General features: G+C 35.7%; 1 protein-coding gene across 1 annotated transcript in view; it reads right to left on the reverse strand.

Annotated features, from left to right (window-relative positions):
• SLC25A21 (solute carrier family 25 member 21) overlaps positions 1 to 15,528 on the reverse strand; it is a 232,391-nt gene that overhangs the window by 84,803 nt on the left and 132,060 nt on the right. Inside the window, exon 2 of the mRNA XM_054276096.1 lies at positions 13,487 to 13,535. Within this exon, the coding sequence (XP_054132071.1) occupies positions 13,487 to 13,535 (49 nt within the window). The remainder of the gene's footprint in view (positions 1 to 13,486; positions 13,536 to 15,528) is intronic.

Genomic DNA, 15,528 nt, shown 5'->3' on the forward strand with positions numbered 1-15,528 from the left:
AGAACTGACTGCAAAAAACACACATATGCTTGGAGAAAGACTCAGTTTACTTCCTTCCATATTCTCCCCTCTCTAACTACACGTTTTGCTGGGCAGTTTTGCTTGTTTATTTGCTTGCTTGTTGGTTTTTCAAATTTTCTTCCTTTTGTTGTTGAATTGTTTTTTGGCTAAGTTAGAGAGCTGAATCTGATGAGTGCAGGAGTGACATGAAGGAATACGAGGCTCTTTTCAGTAGCCATGAATTAGTATATCTGCTATACAAAAGTTCAAAATCCTAATTACATATTTCACAAAAAAGTCAACAGCTCTTTGTAGTGTGCAATCATTTTTCATAGTAATAACTTCTGCAATATTGTGCAATTTTATTAACAGGGAACTTCAGGAATCCTTTATTCATTCAAACTTGACCAAGTATTTAGAAACTAGAATTAAGTACTGCAGAGCTGATAAATGAATACATTGAAGTACAGGAACTAATATACCCAAGATTTCAGTGGTTTGATGCTTCTCACTTAAGATCTCCCATGATCAGTCGATCTGATGTAAGAGTTCACCTGAAACACAACAGGGAGGTTTACACCTCAATTGGTTCTCTCCTGTCCCTACTTGGTTTTCACCGAGTGGTCCTGCTGCTTTCTCCATGATAATTCGGATGCACACTGAACCCATCTAGTAAGCTGATACAACTCACAAATTCATGAGAAACTGTACCAATTAGTCTTCCCCTGGGGTGATATGTTCTATAGGCTTATGGCAAACTACCAGGTTCTGTAAGGAAAAGCATTTGGCACTAGGGAGACAAACATCTTTTCTTTTTAGCAACAATGAACAACAAAATTGGAATTTTCTGTCTTGTAGAGTTGAAAACTAAATTTCAGTATATTCTTAAATTTCCTAAGACATATGCCATATACTGCTACAATGAATTATCTCTATAAACATGGAATTGATATCTGTTTTACTTCTTAGATATGTCAAGTTGATAATATAATAATTTGGAAAGAAAAGAATGTATGTGAAAAAGAAAAGGATAGCAATGAATAGCAATAGCTATTCGTTTAAAAGTTCACCTTTCAATTATTAAATTAGGCAATATTTTTACTTGCACAATATTGTTGCATTATTCCATTCCCCTGTGAAGGTAACATACCTTTCTTGCAGTATTTTTATTTATCCTGTGATGGAACTCAACTTATACCTTCAAAAGAATATATTTGTCCATAACTAACTGAACTTTATTTTCTAAGAGAAGACATAACACTATGAAGCATGTTCTGTCAGACAAGATAGAAAAAATGGCAATCATAGAAATAAAAGTTTATATATAATTTAGAGACATAGTAAATAAATACCTATACATCTTTGATTAGGATGCAGTTTTGCATTACTAGATAGCTGATCCAATAGTCTGCAGCCACTAGAAAACAAATACTTTTCAATAAGTTAATTTTCTGATACACCATCAAGCTAAATCCATCTCCCCTGCAGTTTTGCAACAGCTAGATCTGGCATATGGGAAATGGTGGGACCAAACTACAAAGAATAGAAGGGTGCTGGGTGTCAAGGGACCAAGAGCAGGCCTAACTCTCCTAGTGTAAAACCACCTTTCAGCAGATGAGGTGTAACAGCATACTCTAATGACAGCATGTACACACATGCCTTTCATGCATACCTTTAGTATACAGTTTGGGGGTTGCCACTGTTGATCCGGGTCTGGGTTGCCCCTTTCTTTGTCCTCATACTGCCTGACACATCATTGTGTGGGGAATTAATTCAGAAAACCAAACTGGCAAAAAAGAAACCCAGCCAGGAAAAGAAACCTATTGTAATTATTTACAATGATTAATTGATAAGTCTTCCACTGTGCTAGATCCCTGAAATCCAGTGTGTGTCAAGGGGGCAAAGAATGGGAGTGTATGCGTCAAGGGAACACAATTCCAAAAGAATTGAGCTGAAAATGTTGTGGAACCATGTTTTTAAATGAAACATGCCTCCCTTCACTTCTTTCTAATATACAAAATAAGTTTAAAAGGTGGGTTTTTGGATTTTGTTTGTTTGTTTGTTTGTTTGCTTTTCCCTTCCTGGTTTGTATTCAGTTTAACAGTTTCAAAACTTTAATTTTATCTGTCCAGTCTGTGGATGACTCATTCAGGAAAAAGTGCCATGACTGATTCTTGCATTGATTCAGCTCACTAATGTGCTGAAGAAAGGAGCATCCAATGTTCCTCCGGGGTGAAACCATCTTGATCTAAGTTGCCACATCTGGGCAGATGCTGGGTGGACAGTAGGACATGGAACACTTGGAAATGCATCTTTCTGTGTAGCAGACCCTGAACTCCACCATGCACACATGGGCACAGCACCTTCCACTGCTCTGCTGCAGGCCCAGAATGGCAGCCAGTGCACAGGGGACACACAGCTACTCTTTAGCCCCTGCTCCAGATTTAGGGAAATGGATAAAAAAGGTACAAGAAATGACCACACTTTGGTAGTTCCAAAAAATTAGTACTGCTATGGATCAATCATCCATTCTGAAGATAATGAGAAAATTGGGAAGCTCACAGCACCTCTGAGGCACAACCCCTCCTGTGTGCTGCTCTTCAGCTGGTGCCACTGAGCTCTGCCCCTGGCTCAACTCGGGTTGTAAAAGCACAATCTAACCCACTGCCTGCTCACCGGGGAGTCATCAGCTTACTACAACATCGCAGCAGCTAAAAACTTGCAAATATTTCCTTAGCTTTTTCTTGTTTCTTTTTACTCTCTTGAGAAATAAGTTCAAAAGACATGTCTATTGTGCCAAGATTATTTTGGAGATGGTATTTTACTTGCATCCCACTCAACATGAATACTCTTGTTTCTCAAAACCCCCTCTAGACCTAGAATACACACTGATGCATCTGTTCATAAAAACATACAAAAAGCACAGTTCATAAAGATATTATCTCTCTTTTTATTTATTTATAGATTTACTTGGCACTTACTGGCCTAATGCAGTTATTTTCGGGACATACTTAAATACAGCATTAAGGGCCAACTACTCTGAGAGAATTATTGGCATTGCTACAGTTACATTGTGCTTCCAACACATACAGCTTTATTCTCTTGTATCCATAGCTTTGAAAAGCTAGCTCAAGTACAAGTGAGAAAAAAAGAAATGTAAAGAGGAGAAAATTTACTTTCTGTTTATTGTAAATGAAGTCATTAAACACTGATTTTCCATACTTGAACTGTCTCCCACTCATTGCAGTCGATGAACAAATTCTAGTAAAATAAACATAGGCAGTTTTCTCTTTCTTCTTTCTCTCTTTCTTTCTTTCTCTTTCTTTCTTTCTTTCTTTCTTTCTTTCTTTCTTTCTTTCTTTCTTTCTTTCTTTCTTTCTCTCTCTCTCTCTCTCTCTCTCCTTCTTTTCTTTCTTTCTTTTCTTTTTCTTTCTTTATTTTTCTCCTTGCTTGAATTATTTTAGTCATGTTCCATCCATGGTTAGAAATCAGGCATGACAGTGGTCTAATGCAGAAGTTTTGTCCATGGAGAAATCAGACATGACTACAGTCTACCCCTGAATGTGATCTTAATGTTTTATACCACTGATAAATCATTAACATCTGTTAATAACTCACCCAGCTGCTTTGTTAGATTGTTTTTAAAAAAATCTTATGTATACTATAGATGTCTCCAACTCATACTCTAAGTAACCTTTCCCAGCTGCTTAGTCCTTATTTAAAATCTTACTTTAAAATACACACATTTTTTAACTATACTGTTTCTTTGTCTCCAGACAAAGTAACTTTGCTAACATCTGTTCATTCTCACTCCCCAATTCCCATCTTAAATACTTATTTTCAGCATGTATTTTTCTTGTAAATAGAATCCCATGTACTTTCTCACCTCCCAGTCCTTCATTTTCTCCTTTCCTTCTTGCTCTCATTCCACTCTATCCCTCATGATTTCTTTTGACTGATTATATTTTAAATACAGTATTAATAGAGAGAAAAAGATTATTTAAAGAGCTTCTCTGATTATCTCACACTAATTTAGGCTTGGGAAAAAAGAAAATGGGGGTATGCCATGAATCTACTATGTCTAAAGGGAATAAACAAAGGGAAAGGGGAACAATATACAGTAAAGGGTACGTAGGTAGTTGTTAGGGATAAAACTATGTAATGGAAATACTGGAACATTAGAAAATACCTACAGGCTGAGAGAAGCAGAAGGCTATGCAGGGCCATTCCAAGGGAATTAGAGGGGACTTGTCACTGGGCACAATTTAAAATAGACTGGACAAAAGGTATGGTTTGGGACCAAGCAACAGGCAGAGGCAAGGAGAGAGGAGAGGGTGAGGAAAAGTGCGAGGGAGAGGAAGCTGGACTCAGCACTGGGGTGGAGATTTCTGAGTGCTAGTACAGCAGTGGCAGAATGTGACAGACACAGGCTGTAACACCTCATTTGGGAATGGGCTGTGATTTTAAGTGCTGATTCTACTGCAGTGATCAAAACAGTACAGCTCTGGATTAAATGCTAGCAGTCCTGGTACCATTCCCCATTGCCAAGAAATAGCAGATGAGTAGTTGAATAGATATCCCATGTCTAAAAGAAATAAATCAGATTTACAAGTGATGTACAAGACAGTTCACATTGCACTGAGCACCAAGACTTCTAATGCTATTTCTTTCTCCCTCTTAAGAGTGTAAGGAGCACTGAGGCAATTTCCATAACTCAAAAAAGTTACATTACTGTAAGTTCCAGGAATACTTTTTTGACAGCAATACAATAGCATGAGGGAATCTAAATGAATAAAATAATTAAACACATCTATTTTATTTAATACAATATAACACACTACAATACCACAGGGTGTTTTCTGTACAAACATGGCTGTATTTTTCCAGATCTGTCAGCTGACCCACAGATTCAAAATGTTTCAAACTGAATTTGAATATTTTGTCATGAAAATTTAGTCAAGGCTTCTGACTCTTGTAAATATCCTGTTTATCTGTAGATGTCTTGAGACAGTAAAAAAAAATCCAAGTGATTCTATATTATCTTTAACATCTTCAGTAGTTTCTAACTAGAGAAACAGACAACACTACAATGAGTACATTTTAGAGGTACTTAGTCCTGGGTTCTCTTCCTTTTTTTCTTTTTCCCATTGGGCAGTGTAATGACAAAAGAATTATTCTCTCATAACTGTAAGGCATGGTATGATTCCTCGCCATAACAGTTGTAGAGTTCTTTCATCACATTTTTCTGTCCTGTCTAGAAGAGCGCTATTTGTAGCCTCATATTATAAAAGGAAGCATTTTCATAAAATTAGGCAATAACAAATGGAAGATAAAAATTCCAGAGCTTTCTTGGATTTAAATTGCAAGCATAGAATGTACATCTCGTGAAATCACAAAACACAGTCCATACCACTTTTTTTGCAACTGCATCAGGCAGACACAACTAATCTCCAGCAGGTTTTTCCAGTGCTAGAGAACTTCAATATAAAGAAACTTCACTTTTCTACCAAGGAAGATGATGTAGCATTACAGTCAAATATATCTGTGTACATTTATTTCTCTAAAGCATGTAAATATATAGATGCAGATTATTGGAGAGAAACCCTCAGGCTCTTGTCATTTTACAAGTTCTGCCCGTGAAGTTGCCAGTATATTTATATGAACTTTGTAAGCACTGGGAATCCAAACATAGAAAGAATATTGTTCTGTGTCATTAGAATGAAAACAAAATATACATTAAAAGGACCTGAAACTCTTCTAGCTTATTGTCCAAATAGGAGGAAAAATTAAGTAACAAGCAAAAAATTGTTAAGAGAACAAAAGACTGAATATATCTTGCAAATGTCCATAGTAAAAAGGATTGCAACAAGCACGATGGATAATATTCAATAGGTCTTCCAGCATGATTACCATTTACTCCCCAAATCAGCTGCTCAAGGAACCATCTGTAAGGGTTCACCTAGACAGAACTGCGTTTGAGGACTGTAAAAGACCTTCTCACAGAATCATAGAATTGTCTGAGTTGGAAGGGATCCAAGGACCATCAAGTCCTACTCTTAAGTGAATGGCCCAAATGGGGATTGAACTCATGAGCTTGGAGTCACTGGCACTACACTCTAAATCTCAAAAAAATTAAATATTTGATATTTTATAATATTCAAGATGCAAAATTGCATCTTGAAGAAAACCAAGGCCACTCCAAGTCAGCTTTGGTCCACCAACCTTCTAGAAACCACAAACATCCCTTCTGTATCTATCTGACAAGAAATTATACAATCATCACACGTTCCTTCTTGCCCTGCCATTCTTTTTCTTTTGCTCTCTCTGGTAGACTGTCCACTTGCTTCCTTGTCTGAAAAGCTTATCCCATCTACTACTGCCTCTCTCAATTCCCCTATGATGGTCTCACCACTTGCTCCCTGCACACAGAACCATTTCACCTCCTTCTGGTTCACTCCTGAAGTATGTAAGTAACTACTTGGGTATCTGGACTTGTCTTTATTTCATACTATTCCCCTAAAAACCTCACAAACAAGGATAGAATTTTTTAATAGGTAAATAGAGATTATCGTTCTATCTTGAGCTGAAGGTGGACATGGTTTATTTTGTGGGTGTTAGAAATTCTAGGTTGTTACAGCTCCCAAGTGACTCAAGAAACTGCGAGAAGTTTTGGTAAATCCAGTGAAATGGCATCCAGGAAACATGTAACTCCAAGCATGCCATGCTTTCAAATGGAAATTATGATTTTAGGGTATTTCCATCCCTAAAAAAGAACCACCTATTCATTTAAAAACTCAAGAGTAGATGGCACAATGTGTAATCAAAATTAAAGAAAAGCTTGAGAGATCTGTAGCAGTCTCATTTGATGATGCAGAAATTCCATTTCTTTCAAAGAAGGTATAGAATAATTTTAAAATCAAGAAAAGAATATAGGTTATAGATCTTCCAAAAATCTATACTGATTTGAAATAGGGATATCATCAAGCAGTTCTGGTGTTTGATCACATATCATACAGTATTACATAAGGAGATGATGAACCCACATTTATGCAGCTCCTTTTATCCCAAAAGATCTTGACACTCTTTATAAAATATACACGTGGTACCCTGACAAATAGCACAAAAAAAAGCACATAGGAACAGAAATCACATTGACCAGCACTGCAAATCAGAGCATCTGTTTAACAGCGTACATCAATACTGTTCTTTAATTCAGGGAAGGATTTAAATTGCAATAGTATATCTAGCAGGAATTATTAGCCCATGTGCCCTTATTAATTCCTAACAGATTGTACATAGAAGGAAAAAGAAAGGCAAATTATAGAGCACTGGATCACATCCACGTCTAAATTACTATAAACTGTAAAGTCCTCATTATAAAAAAAATTTGATCTGTACATAAATATCAAAAGTATTTCAATGCTGAAATTCAAATGATAAAACCCGAGTATAAGCTGCAATATGCACACAAACCCTGTGAAAAATTGTGCCAAAGGCCACTGATAATTGAAGGAAATCTAATCCTAGAGAAAAGTCTTGGCATTTGGATGAAATAAAGACATTAAGCTGAGTTGGTCAGGGATTATTTTTACTTGGTTCTTTTTTGTCAAAATGAAAAAAAACATTTCTCAAGAAACTATCAGTTTCAATATATTTTTATATACTTCTTTTAGATGACAATGGATGTTGTTCTCTACATTTTCAAACAAAACCTTCTGTTTTTCTAGTTCAAAATTACTTAAAAGACATTGAAAAGAAAGAAAGGGAAAAAAGGAAGTGAAAACTTCCAAAATCCAAAATTAATTGCACGAAGTTTCATTGGCCATAACCCATTGTTTTTCTAGGTCTTCTGAGAGTTCAACTGTTCATTCCAATACAGAATATTTTGGTATCCTGATAATTTTCCCAGGACAGGAAGACTATTTTCTGCTTAAAACTGTTACGAATCTAACTAGAGCAGTTTGTATCAAGTACCATGAACTTATCACGGCCTGAGCAAACCAAGTGAACTATGGTCACTCACTTGGAAATGGTAACACTGTATTAGGACAATGAACTCTTCCTTAACCAATGTTTTTCAGAAACAAGCTCCACCTCTGCCCATTCAAACAAAAAAGACCAAAAATCAAAGAGGAATTAATGATATAAAGGAAGTAGCTCTTGCAAAATAACAGATGGAATGAGATCAGAAACACATGTAGTAAGCTGAACTTTTTTAATAAGACCAAAATGACAGAGTCGGAACAAAGGAACAGAATGGATAAACATGCACACAAATCAGCAGAACAGTTGCTAACTAGAAATGGGTCTGTAATGCAGATTCCAAACCTCGATTTTGACCCCAAATTATTTTTTAGATTTGGGCCTTCAGATTAATGATGTTGGTTTAGAATTTGTCAGAAAGATTAGCAAAATTTAAAATCTCCATCCCAACTACACAAAAATTTCCTCCACATTTTCTCAGGTGAATTATTTGCCCCATATTTTAAATGCTGATGTTCAGGATCACACATGAGACCAAGAGTCAGTCCATATGAAGATTCTGATCTAAAGCTGAACTTTGTGAAGAGGCATTACAGTAGAGCAATATGGACTGCAGCCTTCCTGCCAAAGGTGAGAAACAGCTTTAATAAAAACACACCGGAACATGTGATTGGTTTATCATGAAAACAAGCTACACCTTATAAATTATTCTCCTGATAAATGAAAGTAAAGTCTTTCAAAATAATGTCTCCTGGGTCTCCTTTATGCATTGATTTTGAAATTGCATGCTCATCTCAATGTGAGACTGCCTTGCAAACGCATAACTATATCGAAAAATAGAAAATAATGTTTTCAACATAGAGAAAAAAATCAAATGGAACTGTCATTATTTGAGTTAACTAGAGAAGTATTAAAAAACTGCCCACTGAATATGTGTTTAAAATGTTAGGACAAAGGTTACCCTGATGATTTTACAATTCTATTATTAATAAAATAATAAACTAGATTTTCTCCAAGTCTTTTATATGGTATTTGGCATAACATTCACCTCTCTTTGAATACATTGTCTGGAAGTAAAAAACCTCTAAATACTCCAGTGGTATGAACTCATCTATCTCCACTGAAGTCAACATAGATCTGGAGGACAATTTGGTATTATTGTGATGTGAGAGAAACCATCTCTCTTTCAGATATTTGTCTCAAAATGCACAGTGATGTCAAATTACACATGAAATGGAATAGAGAAGTAAATGATTCATCTAATTCCCATAACATTTTTCCGGGTCACAGGAATTTCAGATATATTTTCTTTTCAGATGTTATGCATTTGAAAGTTTTTGATGATGTGTTGTTATTTTTAATCTATTATTTGAAAACACCTGTTCATACACTTCTTCATTTGTGTTTTCTATTAAATTCTGTAGATAACTGTTGAAAAAAATTACTCAGTAGGTTTCCATTTCCTGACTGCTTAATACCAAATCACATCTAAAATTACTATTTCCACACAAATATATGTTTCACAGTCTGTATGAATACTTGCAAAGGAAATTTTGAAATTCTTTTCAAGAACAGTGGAGTAATTAAAATTCAGCTGTATTAATACTGATGATAATCAAGGAAAAAGAAAAAGCACATAAGGAGAATCAACTCATGAGCCTAGGGAAATAACCTCAGACTATAACCTGGAACTGTCAGAGAGACCACAGCAAGATCCTCCAGTTACCAGCTAGGCTTGCTTGACTGATTCCTCAAATACAATTAGCTTTCCCTTGGCTTTACACAGCTCCCTGTAATTCTCCCTTTCTCTCACCAACTACACACCTGTGAGCTTCTGCATAAATACTAATTATCCAACAATAAAACGTATTTAAGTTCTGAATTTTGTATATTTTATTGAATCAAGACATATAAACTCTACCTGGAAAAACACTTTACTGTTTTTCAATTTAAAGTAATATATATGGCAATGTCTTGCCCTATGTATCATGACCTAGTAGGTCGTTTTGTCATCCTTTGAAAGTCTCACGGATGAAAACAACATTACAGCCTGCATTATGCTTCAGACACAAAAAAAGGTACAAAGTAAGCAAACCCAATTCTTTATCTTGAGGTAAGACACTTTTCTCCTCTCTCACCTTCTAGGACAGAAAGATCATCTAGAGCTCTTAATTAAAAAATAGACCTTCTATGTGTTGACTGTATCTGTGCCGGAAAACTCTTGCTAGTGCTGTCACTTCTCATACATGGACACACAAAAAAACTTGCCAGATTCTGTTTTTAGGAAGAAAAGAACAGAGGTTCAGTACTTTATTTGATGGCTAACTTAATCATAAGGGTAACTGATATATAAAATAGCTATTAGAAACTGTTCTAAAAAAAATAAATCAGAACATCTTTTTTTAATATCTCATCTGACACTATTCCAATATATCTTGCAAATGAGGAAAGAGCTTCATTTCAAAGAATAAGTGGGATTCATAAAGCTAAAAAGCTAAAACAATGAATCATAGTTATCTAAATCTATCCAGCTATCAGGAATTTCTTAGAGTAGTGATCTTTGGTGTTCTAGCAGAGAAAAAAATAAAATTATTTTCACATGTACACTTAGGAAAAAACCACTTCATTAAGCATTTGGATTCTCTATGGTTTATAAGCATCTACTTATATACTGTTCCTCCCTTGATGTGAGCAGATAAACAAATCTAGCATTGTTACTGTAGAATAATAGAAAATTGCTAAACACAGAAAAGATATTGCAAAATGTCATAAAAGAGCCAAACCATTTTCCAGGGTTTCAAAATAATCTTTGACAGAAACTTTATTTTCTCCAATTTTTTATTAAAAACATGCACTTACACAAAATATCAATGAAGCACTAAGCCACCAGTCCACTAGATGTGGGCCTCTGACATCTTCCCTAAACTCCTTCAGAACAGTAACTTAGATCAATGAGATCACATAATTTGAAATGGCCACAGGACTCAAAACCAAACACACTTCTAGGAAAAAAGGTAGGAAACTCAAAACACCATAAAAATTAGGGAACAAATGGTGCTTTCATACATCCTTTCACCTAACCAATAGGAAGAAAACCCTAAACTAATCACCAAAACTATAATAACTGGAAGTGATTAGGAAACAGTGGATTATCAATACCATGTTGGGAAAGATTAAGCACACAACAGTACTTAGAAGCACTGCAAGAAAGGAATAAAGTCAATGAAAAACTATTAGAAAACATTCTATGTCCAAAATTCAGAATTAAAACCAATGTTTCATTTAAACTTTCAAGGCCATCAAAGAATTAATCTGCTATAGTAAATTGGGACCATTACAAAATGAAAGGAACATAGAACAAAATGATGGATGTGATCAAAGGGCATTCTATTCTTGGTTTTGTCATTTGCTTTCAAAATGTAAGTATTTTGAACTACTACCATCTGCTGAGATCTGCGGAAACATTTCTGCAAAATCTGTGTAATACGTCTGAATACATCTGCGTCAACAAACTAGAAAAACTATAACTTGGGTGCTGCCCACTTCTGCAAAGAGCTGCAGCTAACTCAGTGGAAGAATTAACTCAATGGAAGTTTCTTCAAATGAAGAAATTTGTTTAATGGATTTTTAATTTGATTCAGCCCCTCAGTTTTTCTTTGATCAATAACCTGATTTCTTCTGCACAGCTACTGTTGTTTCCTTTCTTCTTACTTCTTTCTTTCTTCTAAAAATTCCACTGTTTATGGGATTACATTTCAAATTTAAGGGTTTCCTAATTTTTAATTTTTATTGTGTTTTTAAGGATTGTTACAGCTTGACAAATATCCCCATACACTCTTTAATGCTTTACATTTCAGGACCTCAGATCTGAAAAGCCTTTTCACTACTAAAAGTGTGTAAAACTCAGTGAAAGCTCAAAGAGACATGGGGAAATCTGTCCTTGTGTTCTGAGAGTCCACTGGTCCTATCAGAAAACTGAAAGTACCTCTGTTGATTGCCAGTACAGATGTTCAATTAATGCATTTTCTGACACATGATATGTGGCTTACGCTAAATTATGAATTATCTACATTCTTACTACAAAAGAACATGACTTCTAATCCAGTACAAAGAGAAAAATGAGGAGTAGTAAAACCAAAGCTTGAAAGCTGGAGGTGAGTTAAAGCACAAACTGCCAAAACGAAGTCACTAAAGCACATCCTTTGAGGACCACTTGATAGATTTTTTTTTCTTTTAAATTTGGTGTTGTATTTGTGTTTGTACCCTACTGCTTCTGAGTCTTTAATTTCAATCTCATGAAAGTCTTGTTTTAATAGGATTGTTCCAATGGTACTTGGAGGGGCAGAGGACCCTGAGAACCACCAGGTGCATTGTCTCTGTATGAATCAACACATCCACGTTATGAAGGGATATGGAAGGATTGCCTGAGCAACCTCCAAGCCTCGAGGAGGACCTACAGCACCTCAGCAGCACTTAATGCACCTGGAGCCTGAATAACTCTTTCCTGGCATGGGGCAATGTTCACAGATTACTTCCTTCTGCAAAATGCAACCTGCAAAAAAATGCATCTCAAGGTCTTAGGCAAATCACAAAAAAAGCACATGTTGGCTGACTGAAACTAGAATATGAAGTCATAATTGACAACTTCAAGCATATTCCAGAGATTACAGCTGTCCTCATCATTTGTGTGGGGCTGATTAGTCTCCTAGTGAAGCTTTTCTGCCTACATGTCTGTGACCTAGGTAGAGCTCCAGGAACAGTATCTATGGTAATTTTTGGCACTGTGTAACACACATGACATGAACAGCTTTCACCTTCTACCAGTATGCTTCTCCATTCTGGTTTGCTTTTCATGTGCAGTAACACTGATTTGTGAATTTATGGAAAAACTAAAATGCATAGGAAATCCCAGAAACTAGAAACACAGCTATTAGTTTTTTCCACTTCCACTTCAGTAACCAACATTAACAAAAACCAAACTAACTTGAGCAAATTTTTGTGGGCATTTAATAATTTATATTCACATGAGAAGAAATATTCATAAAAAAATAAAGACAAAAATATTTTTAAAATATAAAATCATGAAGTTATTTATCTTACAAAGAAAATATAGAACATCTCCTCTTATTATTTTTATTAAAAATTGATGAAAATTATTTTGAAGGCAATATGGTATTTCCCAATTACATATAAAAGCATTACTGCAGATATTACATATACTAAGTGAATTTAACTTTAGCCATCTTCATGTCATAGCATTGTGTTGCAAGAGTAAAAATAAATGTCATAAGCAGATTTAACACCTTTAGATGACCCCTAATCAGAAATGTGCCATGCTACTCAAATTCCATCTGTCAAATGCTGTAAATACAGGTAAGTAAATATAAATGTCATTAGAGGCACAAGTTATCTTACTGGGAGAAGTTCTAGGATTTTATTTTTTGACAGCTTGTAATTTGGATATCTTCCAGTGTCAACAAAACCTGTTCAAGCATGATCTTACCTTGTTTTTACTACATCAAGGGGATGCATCAGGCAAATTTCTACAAGACCTATAAAAGAATAACAAAGAAAGGCCTAATAAACATTTGTACAAATAGTAATTCAATTTTCATTGACTCCAACAGTTTTTAAATTTGAAAGGCAAAGTAAAAACCTACACATGTCATTGATGACACAGTACTCGTACACCTCATACATTAAACATGTGCTTCTGTATTGTGCATAAATCATTGGGCTTTTCAACAGTGAACAGAGCTAGTTGTTCACTGGAGTGGGCTAAGTGAGGACTTCAGCTACATAATCAATTTAATCTTAGTTTTTGCTCAGTTTTCTGACTTAAGAACAGTGGGAACATTTGTCTGGCATCATAAATAAATACATTAAGTCTTGTTGAGAGTAGCAAAGGAAGAGAGCTCAGGTTGGCACTTGCTTCTTTGTTGTACAAGAATAATTCCTAAGGACACTGCAGGACTGCACTGGTGGCTCAGATGCACTTGATGCTAAGATGACAGCTGATTCCTGAGTATCTGAGCTGCAGCTTCACTGGCTCTTTGTCCTACCCTGCCCTGTGCTAATGCTGATGTGTGGTCCTGGCTTTTCCCCTTTGAGTGTGAATCTCAAGGGGCCAGTGCCAGGGTAATAAGAGAGATCTGGAAGGTCCCAAATGCACCTGTCAACACCACCTTCAAAGTTGGCTCTATTACTTTTTCTACCCACTCGACACCTGATGAAAAGTCCATACATAACCTAGGGAAAACTTTCTAGTTAAATTTCTAGGTTTGCTACTCTCCTTTCCATTTAGCATATCAGCCTCACTCCAAAGAGCAAACAAGCAGTAAAAAGATGCATTTAGCAGGACCACTGTAAAAGTGCATTTTAGAGATCTGTCAATGTGCAGACAGAATAAAAACTACTACAGAAATCTTACAGGACTTTGAAGTTCTAAGAAAATACATGCATACATTCCTAGATAATAATTACAATGTCTTTGAAATTTCTGTGCCCTGGTTATTAGGATGCTAAAATGTCCACTCACTCTTTTTACCTAGTGTGATAAATTCAATGCTACATCATGAAGAAATAAGTCATGAAGACTATACTTATTACAATGTTTGAATGCATTTATTTACTTTATTTATGATTATTGTAAAAATAATTACAAAGCTTTCATAATAAAGAATCTTTTGATGAGTCAGAGCTAAATTTCCAAAAATCTTGATTCAAGAAAGAATTCTTCTTCAAGTGAAAATATCTGCAAATTCCTTTCTTTAGGTATAACATAGAGTCCCACTGAAACTAAGCACACGGCACATGCTTATGTTCCACTGGATGCTCTCCTGTTTCAGACGTCACTGGCCTAAGTTCCACACCCTGTCATCTTCCTTTAATGGCACACATAACATCTGAGCTGCATTTTCATTCTTTTTTATCATTACAGTCTAATGCATAAAGGTTGAAAAACATAAATTTTTCCAGACAGCCCCTGATCCCTAGTTTTCTGCCACTGAGTTTGAAAGACAGTATCAGGTTAATATTTATGATCATTGTTTTGCTGTATTTTCTTTTCACTCCATGCAAGATTGTTTATTTTCAATATTAGATAAAAGGAAGACAGCATAGGTGATATCAGCCAATGATTATTACTGTGCAGATATATTTATTGCTTTAATTATTGTCCAAGAATTGCTTCTATTTTACTAAAATAAGATCATATCACATTTCACATAAGGGAACCGTCCCAAAATCTATAAACTGCTCCAACAGCTGCCAACAGGTGCTTTGTGAGTGGAGCTGCAACTGAGTATTTCAGTGCTGGCAGGGGGCATAGCCTATGAGTATTTCCCTTTCCAAACACCCTCCTCTTCTAAGCTCTTTTTTTCCAACCTTCTCCCCCTCTCCCCATTTTTGATCTTCTATTCCATCTAATTTTGGCAGATAGAGCCTACAGTAGGGGGCCAAGCATGGGGCCAAGGGTTGTTCACCCTATTCTGTTTTTGCAGCATTAATGACCATTTTGGGAGAAAACTGTAGAGTGCCAGAATT

The sequence above is a fragment of the Melozone crissalis genome, unplaced genomic scaffold, assembly GCF_028551555.1.
Source record: "Melozone crissalis strain CALT ecotype California unplaced genomic scaffold, PUWL_Pcris_2 ptg000018l_1, whole genome shotgun sequence".
Classification (NCBI taxonomy): domain Eukaryota; kingdom Metazoa; phylum Chordata; class Aves; order Passeriformes; family Passerellidae; genus Melozone; species Melozone crissalis.